The sequence below is a fragment of the Salvia miltiorrhiza genome, chromosome 1 (assembly GCF_028751815.1).
Source record: "Salvia miltiorrhiza cultivar Shanhuang (shh) chromosome 1, IMPLAD_Smil_shh, whole genome shotgun sequence".
Lineage (NCBI taxonomy): Eukaryota > Viridiplantae > Streptophyta > Magnoliopsida > Lamiales > Lamiaceae > Salvia > Salvia miltiorrhiza.
In genome coordinates this window covers 49869379-49894282 of record NC_080387.1, presented here as the reverse complement: position 1 = coordinate 49894282, position 24904 = coordinate 49869379, and the positions used below count along the sequence as shown (strand labels likewise).

General features: G+C 38.3%; 3 protein-coding genes across 3 annotated transcripts; 2 read left to right on the top strand and 1 right to left on the bottom strand.

Moving 5' to 3' along the window:
• Positions 1–3487: 3487 nt before the first annotated feature.
• On the top strand, positions 3488–4735 carry LOC131009424 (uncharacterized). The gene is made up of 2 exons (XM_057936744.1): positions 3488–3613; positions 3759–4735. Exon 2 carries the CDS (start codon positions 3764–3766, stop codon positions 4733–4735), a length of 972 nt encoding a protein of 323 aa, XP_057792727.1. The 5' UTR covers positions 3488–3613; positions 3759–3763.
• Positions 4736–11571: 6836 nt separating this feature from the next.
• Positions 11572–12235, top strand: LOC130990081 (15-cis-phytoene desaturase, chloroplastic/chromoplastic-like). Its single transcript, XM_057914287.1, has 3 exons — positions 11572–11682; positions 11764–11908; positions 12028–12235. Exons 1-3 carry the CDS (start codon positions 11591–11593, stop codon positions 12085–12087), a joined length of 297 nt encoding a protein of 98 aa, XP_057770270.1. The 5' UTR covers positions 11572–11590; the 3' UTR covers positions 12088–12235.
• Positions 12236–19564: 7329 nt separating this feature from the next.
• Positions 19565–23552, bottom strand: LOC130990077 (tyrosine-sulfated glycopeptide receptor 1-like). Its single transcript, XM_057914276.1, has one exon. It carries the CDS (start codon positions 23042–23044, stop codon positions 19820–19822), a length of 3225 nt encoding a protein of 1074 aa, XP_057770259.1. The 5' UTR covers positions 23045–23552; the 3' UTR covers positions 19565–19819.
• Positions 23553–24904: the final 1352 nt, after the last annotated feature.

Sequence of the window (24904 nt, the reverse complement as noted above, 5' to 3'; positions counted from 1 at the left end):
CAGGAATATCAGCCGAAACATCTAACTCAACAAGAATTCTAGCAAAGTGACCCACATGAGCCTGTGCAGACTGACCATCAATCAAGATAGGCGTACCCACTTCTCGTGCGACCCCGGAAAGAACCTCTGGGTGCCAATATTCATGCGGCAAGTTAAAGATTCTAATCCATACCTGAACAAGGGTAGAATGCGCTTTGTAGGGATCAAAATTCGACACCCAAGCCTGGAGATGGAGTATACCTGAGCGTAGACGCCAAGTCGTTTTGGCGAAATCCGCTGCCCTATCCTCGTCGGTGGTGAAATTAAAAGTGAAGTAACCTTTTCCGAGAGGATGAATCGACCAACCAGCAGACGGTTTCCAAAGCTACTGAAGTTCCTCCCAAAGATCCGCTGCAAACCGAGGTGACTCACCTTTGCAGAGGATCAGCCGGCCGTGAACCGCATGGGCGAAACGCCGGACTTGTCGTTGGTGGAAAGAAGGCTCTAAAACAAGGCAACGCTTGAGATCCATCAACTCCGGCCGGAGGATTGTATAGTCATGAGCAGGGACGTCCCTAGGCTTGGAAACTTGCTCGGTCGGACTGCCCTCCCTAGCTTTCAGTTTATCTGCAAAAGAGGCATTCGGCTGAGGAGACACCTTCGGAGCAGACGGCTGACTGACCACTTTCGGATTGAACACGCCAACCCTAGAAATAGGGTTAGCATATGAAGGCGGCGGTTGGGCAGTCCCGATCGAGCGAGGCGGGGTCAGGCCCTTAGGACCATCGGCCTGAGTAGAGACGCCGACAGTATGGGTAGTCATCACCGCAGCGATTTCCGGGAACGAAACATCAGCAGTAACCCTAGCAGCCTCCGCCGAACTATCTGTGACAGTGATGCTCGGAGGCATCGTGATCCCAGACTCGGGGAAGAGAAGCGCCGTCATTACTGTGGCAGAGTTCATTGTCATCTGATCAGCAGTGGTGAAAACCCTAGTAGAACTGTGGAGTGGCGATGAAGATCGACTGACAGGAGCAAAGTTATTAGACACTATGGGGTAATTTGGGAGGGGAGGCTGGAGCGATGCCATTGAGAAGCGCCGGCCAGCCGAGAGGCCCTCAGCCTAAACCCTAGTAAGGGCGGCCGAGAGGCATAGCGAGAGAGAAAAACATGTGCCTAAAAGCAATGAAATATTTGTAATGGGATCTCGGGATTTGTTCAACATGATCCCAAATTTCAGTGGATTTGAGTGGACATTGATTGGGCGTATTTATACGCATTTATTTGGGGGATTTTTCTATGTTTTCCGTGTTTAATTTGTATTAAATATCATCTTTAGGATATGATTATGATCTTATATGTATTTTGATGGTATTTGATAGGTTTTGGAGAAAAAGATTTGATTTTGAGAAGAATTTTGAAGCTTGAGGCTGTGGAGAATAGAACCTGAATTGCTGTTTGAATTGCAACTATTGAAGACAAATTTTGTCTAGAAGAGGGGCAGATGAATTTTGAATTATGGGCTGCCATGTTTGACTAAAATGAATCAATGAAGGCTGCCATATTTTGATGACTTTAATTAGAGAAATTCTCGCCAGTCCTTTGGGAGACGATTTTGCTTACTGCTGTCTGCGCAGTGTGGGCATACCGGCTGACTGCCGGATATTTTTGGTGTAAAACGACGCACCAGACATATTTGCCCTTTTCGGATTAAATAAATGTAATTAACCAATATTTAATTACATAATCAAATTAGGAAATTATATGAACCGTTGATTGGAGTGAGATGAGTGACATTGATTTGATCTTTATTATTTATTTAAGGGAGTGACCTCCATTGAATACGACCATATATATATATATATATATATATATATATATATATATGTATATATATTTAAAATATGGGTAATTGCCCCTAAATACATTATCTTTCCTCATTTTCTGAAATTGCACATCACCTTTAAAATCAGTCTCATATTACATGACATTTCTTTTTCTTCTGAAATTGCACATGGTCAGCCAACCACCAACCGAAAAAATGACGTGGATGCCGAAAATGCCACATATACACGCCGAAAAGAATAATTGATGTGGCAGTCATGTAGGTTTTTTTTTTGTTATTAAATTCGAATTTCCAGAATATATAATTAAGACATTAATTTCTCAAATCTCCAATTTTCCCTTAAATTCCCTAGTTTTACAATTTCCCACTTTTTACAATTGCCTGCCCTAGGGTCCAGACTTGAATTTCGATCTGCTCCACAATTGTCCTAGCGTCCAGCGATCTGCTCCACATTGCCCTAGCTCCAGCGATTACACCAACACCAAGAAAGGCTCCAGCTCCGGCGCTTACACTTGCTCTAGCGATTACACCAACACGAACCAGCGGCGAAGGCTCTGGCGCACGCGACGAACCGGCGACCAAGGCTCTGGCGCACGGGACGGACTAGGCAGGGAGACGAACGTGTCGTCGTTGATTTAACTTAGATTGCGATCTTTCCCCTAACATCAACTGCTAATTTGCATAGATTCCACAAACTCAATTAAAGCGAACAAGCTGGCCATTTGAATTGTTCATTATGCATTTGGCGTGGGTTGCTTTCTTTATCCAGGGCCTATTGTGCTGAAAACTTAGTTGATATAATCATTTTTTGGCTGGTTTAAATGCATTTATTGTTATCGTGTTTTTGATTATGGTAGAAATGCAGGGGTGATGAGAAATTGTTGTTTTCGTGAGATCTAGTAAGGGAGGGTTGCGATCAGCGATGTCAGGAGGCCAACCATCGGGTTCGGCGCAAGCCGATAAAGATCCATCTGTTCGACAATTTGTTGCGAATGGGAAAATTGTAAAACTAGGGGATTTAGGGAAAAATTGGGGATTTGGGAAATTAATGCCTTAATTCTATATTCTGGAAATTCGAATAAAAAAAATAAATCCTACATGGCTGTCACATCAATTTTTTTTTCGACGTGTATATGTGGGGTTTCCGGCATCCACTTCATTTTTCCGGTTGGTGGTTGGCTGACCATGTGCAATTCCAGAAGAAAAAGAAAGGTTATGTATTATGAGGCGGATTTTAAAGGTGATGTGTAATTCCAAAAAATGAGAAAAGATAATGTATTTAGGGACAATTACCCCCTTTAAAATACATACAAAGACAAAAAGGTTCAAATCGAATTAAATTCGTCTGCACATAAGTCCACCTCTCTATATATAATATTCTACTTCTTCCGTCTTATTGAAATGATATAATTTTTTGGGCATATAATTTTTTTTTTGGGTTAAGGTACAGATCCACCCCTAAACTAGACACCCCTAGAGCATATCCCCCCCCATTCTCGAACTTGGTCCAAATAAACCCCCAGAGTCCAAAAAAAGTGTACATTTAAACCCAGCCACTAAACGTCTGTTCCACGCCGTTTATTTAATTTTTTATTATTATTTTCGGGAGGGGCCCACCTCACCTACAATTTACGCGGGTTAGTAACAAACCAATAGAATATGAAGAGTTTTCTTCCATTTTGAAAACTACAATCGACAGACGAAATCAAAGGAGAAGAAGGTTGTCCGGCGATTTCTTCAGGTGTTTCGAGTGCTCCGACGACGATATAAACCAAGTTCCCAAAATAGGTAAGTGTTGCATAAACTTGGCACTTGGAGGTCGTTTTTTCAGAGCATGCAAACCAATATGGAAACCCTTCGGTTTTTGTTTTTTTTTAGATGAAGGGGAAACTTAAATTGTTTTCTTGTCGGTTGTTTTTTTGTTGTTGTGCAGAATTAATGTCAGATGCAAAGTTCACTTTTATTTTCAATTTTTGGGGTTTTTGGAAGAAAGATGAAGAAACTGGTAGATTGAAATATGATGGTTGGAACTCTATGGAAATAGAAGACACATTAGGAAATATGAGTCTTGATATAATGATGTCTGAATTCGAGTCTTTGATAATGAATAAACCTAGGGCAGTTTATGCGCTTGATGAGGATCACATTTTAGAAGAATGCCTAATACTCCTTAGGGATCAAAGGCATTGTGCAAAAGTGTTAGATTACCTTGAATTACTAGGACAAAATGAGTTTATGTTATTTGCTGACCATGAAAGTGACCCTATGCCTAGTTTTACACCTCTTCCATTATTTCCAGAAGAAGATACTGATACTGAAATTGGGAATGATGGTAATGATGGGGTAGGGGCAGATCGCGTTGAGGTTGAGAAAGAGATAGTAGAAGCTGGGAATGGGGATGGAGATGATGATGATGTGGGGGCAGAGGGTATTGAGGTTGAGAATAAGATACTAGAAGCTGGGAATGGGGATGGAGATAATGATGATATAGGAGCAGAGGGTTTTGAGGGTCTTGATAGTATAGAACAGAAGTTAGAGGCAGAGAGCAGTGAGGGAGAAGGGAATGGTGATGAAGTAAGGGCAGAGGGAGAGGCTGAAAGTGATGATGACTCTAGTGTTTATAGTGATGATTTGGGTGAGAGTGATGATGATGATGAAGTGAAGCAGGGGCAGTTTATGGGTAGTGTTCAGGAGGGAGAAGAAGGCAAATTTGAGTTGGGGATGACCTTTGCAGGGGCAAAGGAGACTAGGGAAGCCATAAATGCATATGGTGTTATGTTTGGATACAAATTAAAGTTTGTAAAAAATGAGCCTAATAGAATTAGAGTTGTTTGTATGAATGAGAAGCAGTGTATAGGAATACCAAATTCACATCCAAAGACATGCAAGGTCATGTCAAAGACCATTTAAAGCTACATGTCAGTTTGAGCAAATGCAAGGTGCAACACTGTAGTCTTTGTGGTAGTATAGCCCACAAGAAAGACAAATGCCCTCAAAGGCCTTCACAAGTATTTTTTTTACAGCTTTTAGCTATTCAATTAAACAAGATTTTTGAATAGCAACTGACTTTGCCTATAAATATGTGTAGTTAAGCAAAGAGTCACATGCTTCTACATCATCCAAGTCTAGAAGAGGCTCACATGCTGGATTAGGGCTGTATGTGAATATTGAGACTGGAAAACAGGTCCTCAATGTAAGTTTCAACATATATGCTTTTATAACACTTAATTTATCATCTTATAGTCTACTAACATAGTGGTTTTTGTATGCTTACACAGCCCGGAGGATCCCAATCCATTGTCATAAATGAAGGCACACAAAGGGAGAGTGATCCAAATACTAGATTCTCAATACCAAATGAAGCTCAATTAATGAAGGAAAAGAGGAAAAGAGAGCCCTCAAAGAAGCAAGCAACAGAGCCATTCAAGGCTCCACGAAAGAAGAAAGAAGATGACAAGCAACAACACATCCTCAGAAGATCACATAGAGGAAAGAATGTCATTTCAACTGTTGGATCTACAACAACTAGTTGAAATGGCATTTGGCATTGTGTTTTGCTAGGATAAGACTAAATTTCAGTGTTTTTTTTATCAAAACTAACCGTGGAAGTTATCCTTTATTTTGTGTTTTCAAACATGTATAAACCATACACAGTTTATGGAATGGATTTCGTGTTTGTCATCTATGAAATTTCAGATTCGAAGGTTCAATTAAAGTATGTCAATCAAGTTTAATTCATTCATTGATTGCAACAAATACAAAATACAAAATGAATGAAAGACTAAGAGACAAAACACAATTTTCTTCATGCTAGAACAACATATACTAGCATCAACCAAGATACAATCAAAACCATAACAACAAAGGTATTTTTCCTTCTAACCCTCCTGCATTCTTCCTTCAACTCTTCCATTACATTCCAAAGACTTACCAATTTCATTTTTCACATCCATGGAGGGGCCCGAACTGTGATGCATCTTTAGAAGCTTCATATTTTCATTTTTCAACTCGTTTATGACTTCTCTAGCTCTCTCACACATTGGCTCGTCATACCATTCGAAGAAACCGCAGTTTTTCGTCTACAAAGCAAATATCAAAGTGTTAATTTCAACACTTTCACCACAACCAAGTGAGTAAAAGAAGAAGTGGCATACCTTCCAATTTCTACAACCATAGAACCTTCTCCCCGGGTTATCTTCTGTCCACGAGGTAATTCTTGGAGCTTTAAGCCGCTTGCCTTCAAATTCGCAAATACAACACACGTAATTACTCTCATGCTCAGTGTGCATCTGCCTTCTAGCACGCGACGAAGTAGACCCAAATCCTGAATTCAAACTCATGTTCTTTGATCGAATTTATAAATCCCAAAGAAATCCTAAGCTAATTCGACAAAATTCCTTCCAATTCTCTCAAAGAATCGCACCTGCAATCGTGAATTAGGGTTTGCAGTATTTGAACCCTAACTTCTAATTAAAAAGCCGTTGGTAGATGTTGGAGGTGGGCCCCTCCCAAAAATAATAATAAAAAATTAAATAAACGGCGTTAAACGGACGTTTAGTGGCTGGGTTTAAATGTACACTTTTTTTGGACTCTGGGGGTTTATTTGGACCAAGTTCGAGAATGGGGGGGGGATATGCTCTAGGGGTGTCTAGTTTAGGGGTGGATCTGTACCTTAACCATTTTTTTAAAAAAAAGGACGTTTAGAGTATAAGATAATACTGAATAGGTGCACATTCTATTTTTAGAATATGTCATTATTAATGAGATTAAAAAAATGTACTATTAATTGGATGAAGAGAGTATTAGCTCTTGGGGAGCAAGTGTGCTATCTATTCCTGGTTACTTTTAGCAATAAAAAGGGGATTCGATTAACTATACACATGATCATTTTAGGATTTATTTTAACAATAGTAAACTTAGAATTATATCTTAAGTTTGGTTGACTCAATCTAGAGTAGCTGGATTATTACTTCAATAAAAAGTAGGTTAGCAATATGAAAAAAATAGTACTCCATCCGTTCCAAATGAAATGTCTTATTTTTCTTTTTGGGTTGTCCCACTTGAAATGTCTTGTTTCTTTTTATGGAAAAAATTATCCTATAATATTTGGGACTCACGTCACATTTTCAACTCTACACCATACCATTTAATAATATAATTAACATTTTTCTAAATAATCGTACCGAAAAGAAATACTCCATCCGTCCCAATAAAAGTGGCCACTTTTATTTGGGCACGGAGATTAAGAAACTTATTGTTATGAGTTAATTAAGTGTGGTCCATCAAATTTAATGAGATAATTACTTTCCTCTATTGACTTCTTCTCCACAAACCACCACAAACCAACTCTCCGTCACCGGCGACCACCGATCGGCGAACCTCCCCCAAATTCTCCCCCTCTCTTTGAATTGAATCAACATTCCTCTTATACTTCCCTAAACCAGAACAAAAAAACGAAAAGAAAAAGGAATCTGTAATAATCAAAAATATGATCCAAATGATCAAATTCACGAGCACCACCACCACCCTTAGATTCAGGAGCACCGGCCACCGTCGCCTTCCCCTACTCTCGTCGCCGCCAATCGAAAAGAGTCACCGGCACAGTGGAGGGGAAAGGGTCGCCGACGCAGTGAAGGGAAATGAGTCGACGCAGTGAAGGGAAATGATTTCCGGCCACCATGGATCTGACATAAAATATGTACAGAGAGGGAGAGAAAGGGAGAGAGAGAATTTGTGGAATTAGGGTCGCCGCCGCTCCTTCACCTTCACAGGCGAGCGTCGGCAAAGAGCGAACCCGCGCCGCCCTCGCGGCCCTCCGATTCGAGCCCTAGATCCTCCATGAATCGGCGCCACCGTGAATCGACGCCGCCGCTGCTGTTTGGATCTCTGAATCGTCGCCTTGCGGCCCTCCGATTCGAGCCCTAGATCCTCCATGAATCGGCGCCACCGTGAATCGACGCCGCCGCTGCTGTTTGGATCTCTGAATCGACGCTTCGCGGCCCTCCGATTCGAGCCCTAGATCTTCCATGAATCGGCGCCACCGTGAATCGGAGAGAGCAGAGACGAGTGAGAGGGAGGTCGGGGACGGGGCGGCGGCCGGCGCTGCTGTCATTCGCCGGAGAAGAAATGAGACAGAGATGAAGAAAGCGGGAGGAAGGAGGTGGAGGGGGAGGGACGAGTGTGCGTGTGTTTGTGTGTGTGTATTTGAGTAGTGTTTAGGTTTAGTTAGAAGCTTTAATTAACTTAATTAATATGACTTAATTAAAGTAAATATTTCCATTTTAGGAAAATGACCAATTTTAATGGGACAAACCAAAATGGAAAGGTGGCCATTTTTATTGGGACGGAGAGAGTAAGACATTTCATTTGGGACTGAGAGAGTAATATATCCAACATTGCATTTATAGCTTCAATATTTTCGAAATCTCATTAAAGTTATATTGTACCTTGAATAAAAGTATGATTATTTTATCATACTCTGAAAAGATTAGTATTTGGAATTAGATGGGTGATATAGTAATTAAGATAAAATAGAGTGGTGGTTTTGTGCAGAAGTTGGTGGATGTCTTTCGTTGTTATTGCTGACTAACGAACGAGTCGGTTGTTCCTGTCGGTGGAACTCTCTCTCTTTAATTTCTCATCAAATCTCTCTCTTTCTCTCTCATGTAGACTCTCTCTCGCTCATGTAGACACGCTAACGACAGTTGAGGCCTTAATTATTCATATTTTGGAAAGGAAAAGAAAAGAAAAGCAAAAAAGATAGGAAAAGCCAACTTTTTATTGGAAACTTTCTAATGAGAATTCATTTTGCTTTTAAAAAAAAACAAATAATTAACATATAACGTGACGATGGATTCGAATACATTATATTTAATTTTAATCATTAGTTATTTTATTATTAGGCCGAACATGTATACCAAATAGGCAAATATATTCCAATTTTAATTTTTAATTAATATTACTTTTTTGTCAATAATATATAAATTTTGAACTTTTCATAATTCAACTCAAATTAAAATTCGACTAGATTTTATTTTTACGTGGACACTGAAAATTTATTACGTGGACATCAAAATATTATCTTATTTTCTTTTTCGTCATAGCCAACTCATATAAAAAAATATCAAGTAATATAATTTCAGTATCTACGTAGGATTAAATATATCTAAAATTTTAATCTATACCGAATTTCAAAAGATTCAAATATATTATTTGACCAAAAAACAATATTAGTGAAAAACTAAAATTTGAGTATAACGGATGTATTCATTGGGAATTAACCCAAAATAAATTCTAAGAGGCGATCGATGGTGTAACTAAGCTAGTAGACATATTACCAGATAAAATTGGGCCTTTCCATAAAGCCCATTAAAAATGCTTGATTTTGGCTCAACAGTATTATTTAGGTAAAATTATATATGCGGGCCGAAAATCCGGGCTCAATCTTGGGCTATGTGAAGAAGACGTATGTGTATAAGCCCGTTTTTGAAGTATAGTTTTGACTTGAATTTTATATCGAGCACGAATTATTTAAATATTGGGAAAATTGCACCTAAATACACAAACATTGCCGAAAATCCATATTTGACGCGAAGTTAGGAATTTACATTTTAATACACCAATTTAAGAAGTTGTTCAATTTTGACACATTTTTCAATTCCGGCGACCGACATTCTGACGTGAACGCCGGAATGCCACATCATCACCACGTCACACACACACACACACACTCCACTCTCTCTCTCTCACACCCCACTCTCTCTCTCTCTCTATACACGTCACCTTCCCCCCCGTCCCCCCGTCGGACCCTCCCCCTCCCCAGAACCGCATCGCACCGCCGCCGCCGCCGAGCCCAGCTTCCCGCCGTCAGCCACTTCCCCCTCCCCAGAACCGCGTCGCACTGCCGCCGTCGAGCCCCACAAGGCCTCAGCCGCAAACCCTCCCTCTCCCCAGAACCGCGTCGCACCCGCCGCCACTTCCCCCACCACCCGCAGCCCAAAATCGACTCCGCTCTCTCTGACCTCCGACATCAACAGTAGATCCTCGCTGCCTCCGTGCCTGTACTCCCTCGATCCTGAGTCACGCCGCCGCCGCCGCTCACGGCCAAGCACAGACCCTAGATCTGCAAATCTGTGCAAACAAAAAAAAACGATGGTGGTGGAGATTTGGTGACGGTGGATATGGCGTTTTTGGTGGTTATGGTGGAGGTGAGGGAAAACGGTGGTGGTGGGAAATCCGGTTGGTTTGGTTGGTGGAGGTGGCGGGTGCGCCGCGGTTCTGGGGAGGGGGAAGTGGCTGACGGCGGGAGGGAGGGCTCGGCGGCGGTGGTGCGACGCGGTTCTGGGGAGGGGGAGGGTCCGACGGGGGGGAGGGGGGAGGTGACGTGTAGAGAGTGAGAGAGAGTGGGTGTGTGACGTGGCTGCGACATTGGGATTCCGGCGTCCACGTCAGAATGCCGGTCGCCGGAATTGAAAAATGTGTCAAAATTGAACAACTTCTTAAATTGGTGTATTAAAATGTAAATTCCTAACTTCACGTCAAATATGGATTTTCGACAAAGTTTGTGTATTTAGGTGCAATTTTCCCTTAAATATTCGATATAGTATTATCACTTTTATAAGTATATATGTAAGAGGTGGTCTCCATTGCACCCGGATGCAAAATGATACTAACACTTATTTTTTTTTACTAAATGACACTAAAATTAACACTATATTAAAATGACACTAACATTATTTTGTTTTACAAATGACACTATCATGTTATATAAATAACACTGTCGCAAAATGATACTAACACTATATTAAAATGACACTAACATTAAATGACACTTTACATCCGAGTGCACCGTGCACCCGGGTGCACAGGAGAATTTGTGTATATGTAATGTAACATATATAAAATTATATGCATGTTTAATTTGTATAGAATAAAATAGCTCACATGCATGTGTTCGTCTTGATTTAGTGATAAATTGATAACGTCCGAAGCCAATATCAAAAGTCTCAAAGCTTCGACTCCACCGTCACGTAATTTTTAAAATTTATTTATATAAGAAAAAGAGTTTATCAACTGCATAACTATATTTATTTTCTTATAAATATATTTTGAACTCTTACTGTTCACTAGTAGGCTCTTAATAGGTAACTAAATTTCTTTTAGTATACTCTTCATGTGGCTCAAAAAACTTGGTTCCACGTATTGAAGAGAATGTGCAAATTAATTAAAAATAATAAATTTCATACTCTCTTTCCGTCTATAATATTATTTTTATTTTGTGGACGATACGAGTTTTAATAAAGTTGTGAACGGTATTATTGTGAATGAAATTTGAGCCCTGTTATTGCTGTGAGTGGAGTTTGGGGACCCTATTACTATAAATGAAAATATAAATGATATTGTGTACGTACTAAAATAGTAAAAGTAAAAATGATATCGTGAATATAAAAAAAAGATTTTAAAAATTATTTTTTTGTGATTTGTGGTCTAAGTCATTTTTACCGAAAAGAAAAATACATTTATTGAGACACAAGAAGTAGGGATGTAAAAAAAATCGACGGATCGACCCGAATAGACCGATAAAAAGGAGGGTCAAAGCTGAAATTTTTTAGTATGAATGGTCCGAACCAAAAATAGCCCGTGTCCGATAAGATTGGCCTGAAAATCGAGTGGGTTGGCCCGATTAATCGAACATTTTTTTAATAATTGATTTTTCAACTTTAATACTTTACTTTTTAATTCGACGAGGAAATCATTAAGGCTACAATGAAGGAGCTCGCAAAGCTTTTCCCCGACGAGATCTCTGCTGATCAGAGCAAAGCAAAGATCTTGAAGTATCGCGTTGTCAAGACTCCACGGTAAGAAAAAAATGAATCTCGACAAATAGTAGTTGTTTGATCGCATATGAAAAAAATCCCAACCCGAGTTCTCTTTCTTAGGTCCGTATATAACACCGTACCTGGCACGGAGCCTTGCCGCCCCCTGCAAAAAATCTCCGATCGAGGGATTCTATTTAGCCGGCGACTACACGAAGCAGAAATACTTGGCTTCGATGGAAGGCTTTGTGCTCAGTCAATTGTGCAGGTGATTTCTCTAGTTGCAGTTCATGTTTTTGATCAAACAATTCTGACATTTTTGAGCTAAGATTTTCAACATGTTGATTTCGTGCATCATTCTTTTTTTTATTTGCTCCCTTTTTTCAGGATTATGAATTGCTGTCTGCGAGAGGGCAGAGAATGGTGACAGAGGCAAGCTTAGTCTAGCTAGTTTCTTGAAAAAAAGAAAAAGAAAAAATTGATTATTTGTAAGAAACATACAAAAAAGTGTATACATAGATAAGGGGATAATATATTGCTCCTTTAAAAACTGGTTTTTGATGATTGATTAAGGTCAGCAACTTATAACTGCCTATTTTAGCTTGACATCTAGAGAAATTTGAAATTTTCATTTAAATGATGTCTTTAAGGAAAATAAAGAAAATATGCCAGTGATGTCTAGAGCTGTCAAACATGGCTCGGCCAAGCATTGATATATGCTGCAAAATTCCGAGCCGTGTTGAACCAGTCCGTATCCATGAGACCAAAACATAGAATCGGGTTTGGTCGAACATTTGTAATTTTAATTTAAATTATATTTTCACTCTTAAAACAGTCAAACGCTGCTCGGCCAGATCCGATTCTATGTCTTGACACGGTGGGCTCAGACCGGCTCAATACTGCTCGGAATTTTATAGCATATGTTTGTGGGTGGCCTAGGAAAGCCCACTTTTCGAGTGGGTCGAATCTCCAAAAGAATAACCCAAACACTTTTGGGCCCGGTTCAGATTTTATTAGTGGTCCGATGGACTCGGGTCATACCGACGCAATCAAAATCGGTCTGTTTCGTCCATTTTACACCTCTAGCTATTTTAGATACATTTTTATTTTTTAATTAAAAAAAATGCAAGTATGCATTGTAAAGTCAATGGGGAAAAAAGAGAAGTATGTTAAATATTTATTTTAAGAAAAAAGATCTAGGTGGTTGCTTTGTTCCAACACAAACTACTCAACTCTCAAGATTAAGGGTGCATTGCATCACAAGCAAATAAATGTAAAAAAAATATCTTCAAAGCATTTTGCAGTACAAGGAATGTTCCTACAAATTAGTGAGTGTACGATTTCAGGCCTCCATGTTCTTGAGGCCAAAACCAATATTATATTTATTGATTGGAGATTGCGCAAATTATTTCACGTATCGATTGATGTAGTAATGTCACATGAATTGTGACGTTTACGATATTTATATGTAAATGGAAAATAGAGTCCAAATCGCTTGATAATTCGTGCGACACTGTTACATAGTGATAATATGAATATTAGAGATTGTGAATGAAGGTGCTGGGGTATCGTCGAAAATTTCCGATTCAAATTATTTTCTTGAGCCCTAGTGTGTAATTTGTTCAACAAATGTAGATTGATTGTGTAACTAATACTTCAATTGCCACCAAATTATAGTAGTATCATTTAAGCAACGGCTAGATACATCTCACCTACTTTCCTCCTCGGATTATGTAGCTTTGAGTTATTTCATGCTCAACTTTTTATAGATTTTAAAATTCAAGAGCTCGAATCATCAAATACTCGAATAAATTTGATCAATTTATAGCATTTCTTGTTCATTTCATACCTTAGAACATACTTGTTAGTTCATCCGTTTTACAATAATTGGTAATTTAGTTGAAAAAAAAAAGTTGTAAAAGTTTATACTTTTGTAATCTAAGAGAAACTCATAGTATAATTTAATCTTCCAATATTGGAGGGTTTTGATTAAGCCACTATTAACACGTAGCTAGTTTGTGGGCCCCTCACAATCTCAAGGAGCACACACACAACAATCTTAAGTTATGGGTTTAAAACTAACAAAACTTGTTAATTAGTATGTAATTAAAAAAATATGATCATGATTAGCATAACTACAGCTGTACTATCTTAAGATTCTGGTCTCAGTCACATACATAAAACATAGACACACAAAGAATTAAATAAACAGCAGATTCTTACAGTTTGAAGGAGATATTGATCAAGAACAAGTGAATCTATAGAGATTTAGGTTGTCTAAAGATAAAAATCAGTTGAGAATAATTGGTCAAAAAATATATCAAGAATAGCAAACACTGTAAAATCTTACAGCCCACACATCCACATGCAAAAATATCAGTTCAAGAGATTGCATAAATCAGAGTTAAAATATTTTCTTAGTTACATTCAGATTTTGCATCTGTATCTGAACACTCAAAATTAAATTTCTTTAATATTTTTTGCTATGATTTGGATTCTTGAAATTGAGTTGAGGTTGTTGAAGATCTTATGGTTATATGCTTACATGTTCTACACATGTTTATGACTCCAACTCCTTTAATTTTTTATTTTTGTTTTTTCGGACGATTTTGTACTGAAATTTAAATCGTGGGCTGCAATTTTCACAAATATATATTTTAAAATGTTAAAAAGAATAAATTAAAATGTGGTGTTGTAATTGTAACTCTTTAAAAGTAATGTAAAAATACATACTATAAACCTTTTTAATTTTCCGATAATAAAGTGTAGCTCAATTGTTAAGACGCTTCTCCTCCAATCAATAGATTGGAGGTTCGAGTCACAAGGCATGAAATTGGAGAATCATTATTGATCCTCTTTAATAAAGTAAAAAAAAAAAAACCTTGTTTTATTTCCCACAATTATATTTTATGAGTATATTCTCCAAATCATTTTTTAATATTATCTCGTCCAAAACAAGAAAAAAAAAGGTTCGTTGAGATTCAAATGACATTTTCAGTGAATAATTATTGCTGTTTAATTATTTTCGGATATAATGATTTAATGAAAAGAGAAACATTTATGTAAACGAACGGCATTTGGAATAAAAAGAGCAGAAAGAGATATAGAAATTCAATGTGATTCTTTTTTTTGTGGAAAATGTCAACTAATTTATAAACCAATTATACACATGTTTATTCATTTCTGTGTACCCAAATAGTGAAAATTAAATGTTTATATGTGTGGAATATATAAGAGAATATCAAATATTATCCAACCAGCTAATTTGTACATATGCCTGTCAGATAACATAAATACAATTGCTCCGTAATTAAGGAGATTTATTCATATTAAATTCCAACAGGTATATAATTATATATTTATTGATTTAATTTAGTAATTGAAGCACATTAATAATAGTACTATATTCTTGTAATTTACTATTGATTATCTACTTGGTCGAGATCTTCGGAGTTTGTCACAAAATATTTAGACCAAATGTTCGTTGAAAACTCTGGCTTTGTAGGAAACAAATTGAAAAAATAATTAGGTGTATACAGCACAAAAACTTGGCATTAAAAATTTAGAATCTCTTCGTCTTTATATATCTTGAAAATATCTCTTCAAATATTTAGCAAATGATTTTATATAATAGGAGTTGGAATACTATAAGGATGTGCATTGTCTTTAATCTCTCTACATAGAGAGATAATATAATGAAGTATAAATTTATCATTTAAAGTGAGGACCATGTTTTTTATATTTTTTTTGTTTATCACTGAACACTGATCATAAGGTGATATAAAATTATACATTTTCCAAGAAAAAAAAGGTATTGTTCAAAAATTTACATCATATACAAACAAGGTATATATATATATAAATGAAATTTATCCCTTCTTCACATTTCAAAATAAACACGTCCTACTAAAATAAAGAATTTCATTTAAATATTTGAGTTTGAAAGGAATAATTTTGGAACGTCAAATATGAGGAGTGAGGACAATTGAATTCTATATTTTATAGCAAACTAGCAATTCTATTTAATTTATTGATGCTTATATAAATTATGATATGAATAAATGCATACAAAAACCATAAAATCAAGTTGAAAATCTTGAAATATTCAAAATAAAACCTATCAAAATCTGTGCCACCATAAGCCATTTTAACTTGTCTGCTGCCCCATACACTATTCCCATAATCACGCCTTCTTGCCTTGTCTTCTTTTAAACAACTCTCCATTTTTAAAGCACACTTTACCACTTTTCTAACCCAACACACCTCATTATTCCAACCATCTCTTCAATCCCAATTCAACCCCAATTATTTACTACATACTACTATTATATTTTCATATGTTTTAAATATATATATTAATGATAAAATGAAAACCTATATATGAAATTAAAAATTCAGACTCCATATATAATACAATTACACAAATGACATGATTACTGAACACCCCTTGACTTCCTCATTCCATATCATCATCAGTGTATTCAAGATTCAAATTTGACAATGACGATCATGAATAAAGAATCTTAATTTAAGAGAGGAATATTATCTTAACATACGCAATATGCATATCACCGTATCATTAATTAAATTGCCTGAAAAATTAAATTTTAAACGAAACTTTAGAAAATATAGCCACAACAAAAATTCAACCAAACCTTAGGAAAAATAAAAATAAAATAAATCAAATTTAATAATTTAAATATATCCCAATTTCCCATGCAGATCCATCAAATTTCGAACTTGTCCACGTACATCCCTACTCTCCAACAACAAGTCAACTCCATGCTCATATAAATATCACAACCTTTTGCCATCTTTCCTCAAGGGTCCAGCTACACAACTTATTGTGAGCTTTTTTTCCCCAAAAATCTTGCAACTTTTTCAGGTTAATTCCTAAATCTAAATCTCTCTCTCTCAAAAAAGAAAAAGAAAAAAACACTCAAAAGATTGAAGAAATGGCTGAATTGCAATTCAAGAGAATTTCTTCTTCAAAGAGATCATCATCATCATCAAAGAGCAACAATGGCTTCACAAGAAAATGTGCTTCTTTAGTGAAGGAACAAAGGGCCAGAATTTACATTCTCCGCCGCTGCGCCACCATGCTTCTATGTTGGTACATTCAAGGAGATGAATAAGCTAAAAAAAACCCTCTCTCTATATATATATCTATATATATATTTCTCTCTCCCTCTCTCCAAAAATATGATCAAATCCCACCTATATCAATATGTGTGCCATCTCCAAAGACACTACAAATTTTTACATCTGATGCAGTATCTCACCACACCAACGGGCTGGGTTCGTGGGACCCGGCCCGATTTTATAGCCTCAAGAAAGAAGCTCATTAGCAAGATTAGAAGCCCAAATTGTTTCATCATCTTTTTAATTTCTTTTGGTTCATTTCTACGATACCCTCTTTTCAAATTTCCTCTCCTTAGGAAAATCCCATACTTTTTTGACCTAAATGGTGGACTTCCATTTTAGGGGTTTTTTTTGGGAAAAATTAAGGAGAGAAAATTGGCAGTTTTTTTACAACAATTTGGGCTTCTTGAAGAGCTAAATGATGTGAAAATTGAAAGGAATCTTCGACGCATGAAGAGAAATTTGAAGTGATTTGGCAGGCCAAAATGGAGAATGCAAGCTTTGGATATTATGATATCCAAATTTGTTTATTAAATAAAGTGGAAGGCATTACAAGTTTATGTAATATATATATTTCAATAAATCTATGGTTTTTAATTTTCGTAAAATATAGTTTGCGAGCTAGCTACTTACGTTGTATTTGATGGCGGTATTCACAAATAATATGTCTGTTGTTTCTAAATGGTTTTAATATATATTTTTGTACTAATTTAAATAATTTAGTGTAATTGTTTCGAATGTATTTTTAGCTTCATTTGTGACATAAGTTTCGAGGCGTAATTCAACAACGAGATTGAACAATAACATAAGAGGTGGTCTCCTATACATTCGGATGTACCGTACACCCGGGTTGTACCCAACTCGGATCCTGACCCAGTGGTTGTACCCGACTCGGATTCTGACCCAGTTGAACTATCATGATTCATTTTTTCTTGAAATGATACTGACACTAATACGAAATGACACTAACACTAACACGATATTGGAATGACACTAACACTATTTTGTTTTACAAATTAAATGACACTATTTCAAAAATAACACTAACACTATTTTGTTTTACAAATGACACTATTTCAAAAATGACACTAACACTACATGTAAATGACACTAACACTTGACATTTTCAGTTGGGTCGGATCCGGGTCAGGATTCGGGTCTGGTACGACCCGGGTGTACGCAAGTTTTTGTGATAACATAAAGACACTAGGATTATTAATGTACAAAATAAATACACTAGGATTATTAATGTCTAAATATAATGAAATTGTTTTGAAAAAATTAAACTAAATTTAATACTACTTGATTTCTTGGGAAATTACTTTTTTTTTTTGAAGAGGAGAAAAATACATTTATAATATAACCAAAGTCATCCAAATTTGAGCTTTGCCATGTAAAAATGTATGAATTTACACTCTCATTTGATTGGGCCTGTTATAAGCCCAAGCCCAGTCAAATCCAGAACAATTCAATCTTGATTTTTACATATAATTTAATAACAAATTTAAATGTTATAAATATAAATAAGTATATATTTTTCATGCTCTTCATTGTCCGAAAAGAACGATTCTTCATAAAAAGAATATAAATTTTCCAAAATGAATTAAAATATTTTTTAAAAACTTGAATGAAAAATGTCAATGTAAACCACCACTATAAGTCTAAAATAGATAGTTATGAAAAATAAATAAAAAAGGTTGTTTTATTTCTCAAATAAAAACGCTAGAATAGCCGCTAACGCTTTTAATATGTTCAGTTGCAATTGACACTCCTGTTCTTGTCTTGTCACTGCCTAAAGCTGAAATTGCTCGGTATCTTCATTTGATATTTTGGAAGCAATGAATGATTCAGTTTTAGCGCGAAGATTTGATTGAGGTTAATACTTCACTTGCCTTCTTATTCCGTGATTTTTGGTGCTATACTTGATTTTGTCAACAACTCCATCTGCTTGTGAAAATGCCTAAACGAGAAACTTCTATCTGGATAATTGGAAAATACCTTTTCCCCTTTTTTATCCATTTTCAGCTTAGCATGAAGTTATGTTAGAAGAAAACATACAATCTCAATAAAAATGATGCTTATTTACATGTTTATAGAAAGAAAGAATGTTTAACAAAATGAATTGTTCAAGGTCCATACTTCTTACCCTCAAAAAGAAAAAGGTCCATACTTTTTATTCTTCATGTTGTCAAAATCATAGATTTATTTCTAATAGGAATTGAAAGTACTGAAATCAGTTAATAGGATTTATCATTTACCAAGGTGGTGATGTAACCTAGAATGATTATTTTGGCCTTATATTGTTCATTAATCATTTAACTGTGACTTCCTTCACTAAACTAGTGAAAAGCTTGCAATGTTAGAGATGAATGTAGATTAGCTTATAACTTTCACACAACCATGATTTTTCTTTTCAGAGGTGATAGTTAGATCTACTTATAGATAGAGGATAGTGAGATTGGTCTGCTGCAAAAGTTTTACACATTTTGAAGGTGATGAATATGTGCAAAGTTTTACACATTTTTTTTCTTTATTGGGATAATCATAGAAGAAGAGAGTAGTATTGATTGTGAAGTCCCTATCAATCCGAAAACGCATTAGACCACTAGCATCTATGTGGCCATTATCCTTAGTGGGATTTGATCCATGGTCGACTTAAAGAAGAAATGTCGATAATTTTGAGATCTAAAAGTAGTTTACTCACTTTTTTTGTAAGGTTCTAAAAAGTCGGCAATATGGAGAGAAAATAAGTGTAGTGATTTTAACTTGATGACCACAAAGCTTAATGTAATTTCATCAAAATCTTATTTCACACGAGAATTTATTACTTTCATTTGTTCTATACCTATCAAACTGTGCAATACATGTGGTATGATTCCATGCTTGACTTTTTATGGATGCAAAATTTATCTATTTACAACACAAAATTACTCATATTACATAAATCTGCTTCTGAATGGAGAAAATTTTTCCTATGAACAAGACTGGTTCCATATATGTTGGCATTAACATGTTGTGTATGTACGAGTTCTTCACCTTACGTTGTCTGTCGTTTGGATCCTACGTCTTTCAGCCAATCAACAACTTCTTTTATACCCGGCCTCTTGAAAGGATTCTGGTTGACACACATGCAGGCGACATCAAGAACTTGCAGCATCTCTTCCTCGAAGCCTTTGCCTCTCAGGAGAGAGTCGAAGATTTCTTCTTGCCTTCCCTCGCTCCTCATTTGATGCACCCATACAACCAGTTCCCTCGACATCTTTGGCTTGAACAGCTCGACAGGTCTCTTTCCAGTTAATAGCTCGAGCATTACGACTCCAAAGCTATACACATCCCCTCTGAATGTGGCTATCCACGACTGGCTGTATTCCGGTGGAATGTAGCCTAGGGTGCCAACCAGCTCCGTGGTGACATGAGTGCGATAAGGAAGGATCAATCTTGCCAACCCGAAGTCTGCTACGTGTGCTACGAAGTTTTGGTCGAGAAGGATGTTGCTGGACTTGAGATCACGGTGCACGATGTGTGGCTCGCATATCTGATGCATGTAAGCCACCCCACAGCTTGTCCCTTGAGCAATCTTGAGGCGAATCGGCCAGCTCAGCTGGGATGCTCCATCGGGCTTCTCGTGCAGCCAGTAGTCGAGGCTCCCGTTCTCCATGTAAGAGTATATCAGCAGCCTGAAGCCGTCGTGCACGCAGTAGCCTTGGAGAGTAACTAAGTTCTTGTGTTGTGCTGTGGATAAAGCCTCCACCTCAGCTTTGAATTCCTTGTCCATCAACCCCATGTCTCCCGAGAGCTTCTTGATGGCGAGCTTCGTGCCGTTGGCCAGAGTTGCTTTATACACCAAGCCGAAACCCCCACAGCCGATGATGTTCGACTGGTTGAAGTTGTCCGTGGCCTTCAGTATGTCGAGTATCGTGAGATCCTCTGCTTTGTTCTTGTTGTTCCTGAACAATATGACAAGGCTCGTGTCCCTCGCTACCTCGGGGAACACCCCTGAGGAGTTGAAGGACATCGTGTCGAGGTCCTTCTCTTCACCATTGCCCTTTGATAAGTGTCTCCTCTTTGAGAAGATGCAATACAGAAGCAGAATCATGGTGAAAATGGATGAGGAGATTACAAGGGTGAGTATGATGGTTTTCTTCCTGTTCCCTCTCCCGGCTCCCTCGGAGCCAGGAACCGTGCTGCCCGACTCATTGCTGGTGCATGGGCGCTGCAGGACGCGACCACACAGCCTTGGATTCCCATCAAAGCTCGTGTTCGGGAACGTATCAAACTGGCCCCCCGTAGGTATTGGCCCTTCGAGATCATTGTGTGCAACGCTGAAAAATGACAGGAAATGGAGATTCTGGAGTGATGGTGGGATCTTGCCCGAGAGGAGATTCCCGGACAGGTCAAGCTTCTCCAAGTTCGTGAGACTAGATATCGTATCCGGAATGATGCCGGAAAAGTTGTTGTAGCTAAGATCAAGCGCGATGATGAACTTCAGCTGGCCAATCTCGAGCGGGATGTTGCCACTGATGTTGTTATAGTCGAGGTACAACGCGGTTGGGAGGTTCGAGAGCTGGCTGTATTGCAGGTTGGAGGCGTTGTCGGGCCTCACGAACACGGGCAGCTCCAAGCTCGTGGTGTCGACTTGATCGGGGTTTTGCTTGAACGCTAGCCGCTGCATTCGAGTGAGCTCCATTGGGAAGTATCCTGTGAGCAGGTTGTGAGACAAATCTAGGTAGAAAAGGTTCGGGAATGCCCCAAACCAGACCGGGACAGGGCCGGTGAAGTTATTGAAAGACAAGTCGAGAACCTCGAGGTTAACCAGCCCCTTGAGCCAGAGGGGGACGGGGCCGGTGAACCTGCAGCCCCCGAGAGCCAGGATTTGGAGCCCTTGAAACTCCCCGGGGGCGATCAGGCCCTCGTCCCCCGGCATTGCTTCGTCGTAGAAGTTCATGGAGAGGGTTAAGGTGCTGAGTTTCTTGCAACCTGTGAGGATCCTCATTGCCGTTGTCATGTTCGTTAAGCTGTTGTTGGACAGCGAGAGGAATGAGAGCGATGGCAGAGAAGCAATCTCCGGCAGTATCTCTCCGCTGAGTTTGTTGGTGGCGAGGCGAATTGCGGTGAGGCTCTTGCAGGAGAAGAGGGTGGCTGGCAAGATGCCGTTGAAGAAGTTGTTGCCGAGATCAACTGTTCTGAGCCGGATGAAATTGGAAAAATCGAATAACGAGAGCTCGCCTTCGAGGAGATTCACCCTCAAGTTCAAGATTGTGAGGGATGTGCAGTTTGCTAGGGATTGAGGAATGGTGCCACTGAGCTTGTTTATGTGGAGCTGCAGCTCTTCTAATCCGGACAGTCTCCCGATGTCACGGGGGATGGCTCCGGTGAAGGCGTTGCCGTATAACGCGAGGATTTTGATGTTGCGAAGATTGACGATCCTCTCATCGAGTGGGCCGGAGAGCTGGTTGCCGGGTAAGTAAACTTCTTGCAATGTGATCATTTCATAGAGATCATCAGGGAGCTCTCCTGATAGATAGTTGAAGCCTGCCCTCAAGCTCTGCAGCCTCGTACACTGGCCGAAGCCGGGCTCGATGGGGCCGGAGAGGTCGTTGTTGGTGAAGTCGAGGCGTGTGATGGATGGGGAGGAGCCGCAGAGGAAGAAGGGGATCTGCCCAGTGAAGCTGTTGTTGCTGACATCGAAGTGATCGAGGTTTGGAGCAGACTGGAGGAATGATTGCAGGAGTGGGCCGTGGAGGTGGTTGCTGGAGAGGTTGAGAGTCTTGAGTTGAAGGGGGAGCTTGTTTGGGGGGTCGAGGGCCCCCGTGAGGCGATTCCAGCTCAGATCAATGATGGTGAGGCGGGGCAAGGAGGAGAAGAGGGCGGGCGGGAGGGGGCCGGAGAGCCAGTTGTGGGAGAGGCTAAGGTGAGTGAGGGAGGTGAGGTTGGTGATGGAGGGGGAGATGGTGCCGGAGAGGCGGCGGAAGGGGAGGGAGAGGGCGGAGACGCGGCCGGAGGGGTCGCAGGCGAGGCCCTCCCAGGTGCAGCAGTCATAGGAGAGGGACCAATTGAGAGGCGGAGAGGCTGTGATGGTGAGGTTGAAGGAGGAGAGGGAGGCGAGATCGGCGGGGCTGCAGGCGGCGTGGGAGGTGGCGAGGAGGCAGGAGAGGGCGGCGAGGAGGAGGAGGGGCGGAGGTGGATGCAAGAAGTGGTTTGCAAAGAGCATGGCTGCTCTAACAAGTGGTGGAGGATTGGATTTGGTGAATTTGATGATCATTGTGTGAATGAGGGGAGGAGCAACATAAGAAGAGGGTGCAATTGCAAGCAATCATATGTCCACCACTTTTTTCGATCCGAGTTCGTGCAAGGGAGACTCAAGTCGACAACCAGAGAGAGAGAGAGAGAGAGAGTGGGGTGATGTTGACATGGACCAATATTAAAAAGTTGAGGTCTAAATTATCAAAAAGCGTTTACTTTTGGGACGGCTAGCTGGTGGACTTTCTTTATGGTATTATATAATGTGTGAATAAATACATGTATGTTATAGTAACTTATAGCAAATTGGATTTGGGCATCATCTAAAAATTTGGAGAAAGCGTGTATTCTACGTGGTTGAGGTCAAAAGTCACATTCCGCAGATGCTCTATCCAATTCAATATATTAATTGCACCTTTATGTCTATGCACTCTGTGTGCGTGGAGATATATGTATTTGAGTGTGTGTAGATTTGATTATTGTGTATATATAGTTGTATTAGATGTATTTATTGAGGTGTAACATCTACAAGATTGTTGAACTCCTAATAGTGAGGACATATTTTTTTTTTTTTTTTTTTTTGGGGGGGGGGGGGGGGTGAGAGGGATCCTCTGTTCCTGTTTTTTCGGTTTATAGTTTAATTTTCTAATTTTGAATTGGGATTTGTTATACTCAATTAAGATGCACATAATTATTTAGTATGGTTGATTATTACATAATTAGAGAATATATGTTTTTTAAGCTTCAATTTGTAGCAATAAATGTTAATCATGGTATATTTTATTATACTACTAATTTTTATTAAAGTAATAAGAAACGGTCGAGTCAAAAATATTAGGACAAAGGTTCTGAAACGACAATTTTAGGGACGTACGAGTCTTGTAGATGTTATTTTTTGTTAAATGTAGCAAATATAATATAAATTGCTATTTTTCACCCATTTAATCAAATCAAGAGTCGCCATTCTTGAACAATTTTCTTTTACTCATTTTGGTGGATAAACTATATTGCAGCTGCCACTTGCTATTTTGCAATAAAAGGATTTATTTTAGTGGGTATGACTTTTGCAACTTTTAGTATTTTTTTTTCTTTTGTTACACAGAAAAAGAAATATTATCATGTATCTCATTGGTATTCTCCAGTTTGCTGTCAAACTTATATTTTAGAGAAAAGTCGATGGGTCTTGGAACGCAATATCAAATTTTTATACTAAATTTTTCCAGTATATAATTATTTCGGAATTAGATTCTTTTGTGTTATTATTTTTATTATTGGGTTGAGTGAGCTGACAAATAGTGTAAGAAAATGGGTAGATGCACATGTCATGTTTTGATACAAATATATATCAAATTGGGTGTCGCACGTACAATAAGACATTTATTTGCTTCGTTGACTAACCAAAGAAATTATTTCTACTAAGTCTAAGAAAAAGACATTTTTTTTCTTCTAAGTTGTTTATTCGAAAAAATAAAGATATTTTTCAGTGGAGATAAAACTCATTTCTGATTATAATCTAGTTTTGAATAAAACAGTACTCAGTTATAAAGTCAATTGACTGTAAATACAGAAATTATTAGAAAATTTACATTTTCTCATATTATATAAAAGTTGGTGAATAAATAGATGGATTTTGATTATTTTCAAAATTTCTCCAAAATTAATATTCCAATCAAATCGAAACTAATGCGGTAGCGAAATTTTTAAAGCCAGTTCACCTAATTATGGATTTTTTTTGAAAATAATCAAAGTTTGTGTATTTCACTACCTTCATAGAGTATGGGAAAATTAAAATTCACTAATAGGCTAATAGCCTTTGGATTTAAAGCCAATTAACCCTAAATTAGATACCATACAATTAATATATAGGTAAATCATATATAGT

Excerpts from the sequence above, each read along its gene's own strand:
- LOC131009424 (XM_057936744.1), top strand. The coding sequence starts at position 3,764 with ATGTCAGATGCAAAGTTCACTTTTATTTTCAATTTTTGGGGTTTTTGG.
- LOC130990081 (XM_057914287.1), top strand. The coding sequence starts at position 11,591 with ATGAAGGAGCTCGCAAAGCTTTTCCCCGACGAGATCTCTGCTGATCAG. Across the intron at positions 11,683-11,763 it reads CGCGTTGTCAAGACTCCACG|GTCCGTATATAACACCGTAC; the intron begins GTAAGAAAAAAA and ends TCTCTTTCTTAG. Across the intron at positions 11,909-12,027 it reads GTGCTCAGTCAATTGTGCAG|GATTATGAATTGCTGTCTGC; the intron begins GTGATTTCTCTA and ends CCCTTTTTTCAG.
- LOC130990077 (XM_057914276.1), bottom strand. The coding sequence starts at position 23,044 with ATGATCATCAAATTCACCAAATCCAATCCTCCACCACTTGTTAGAGCA.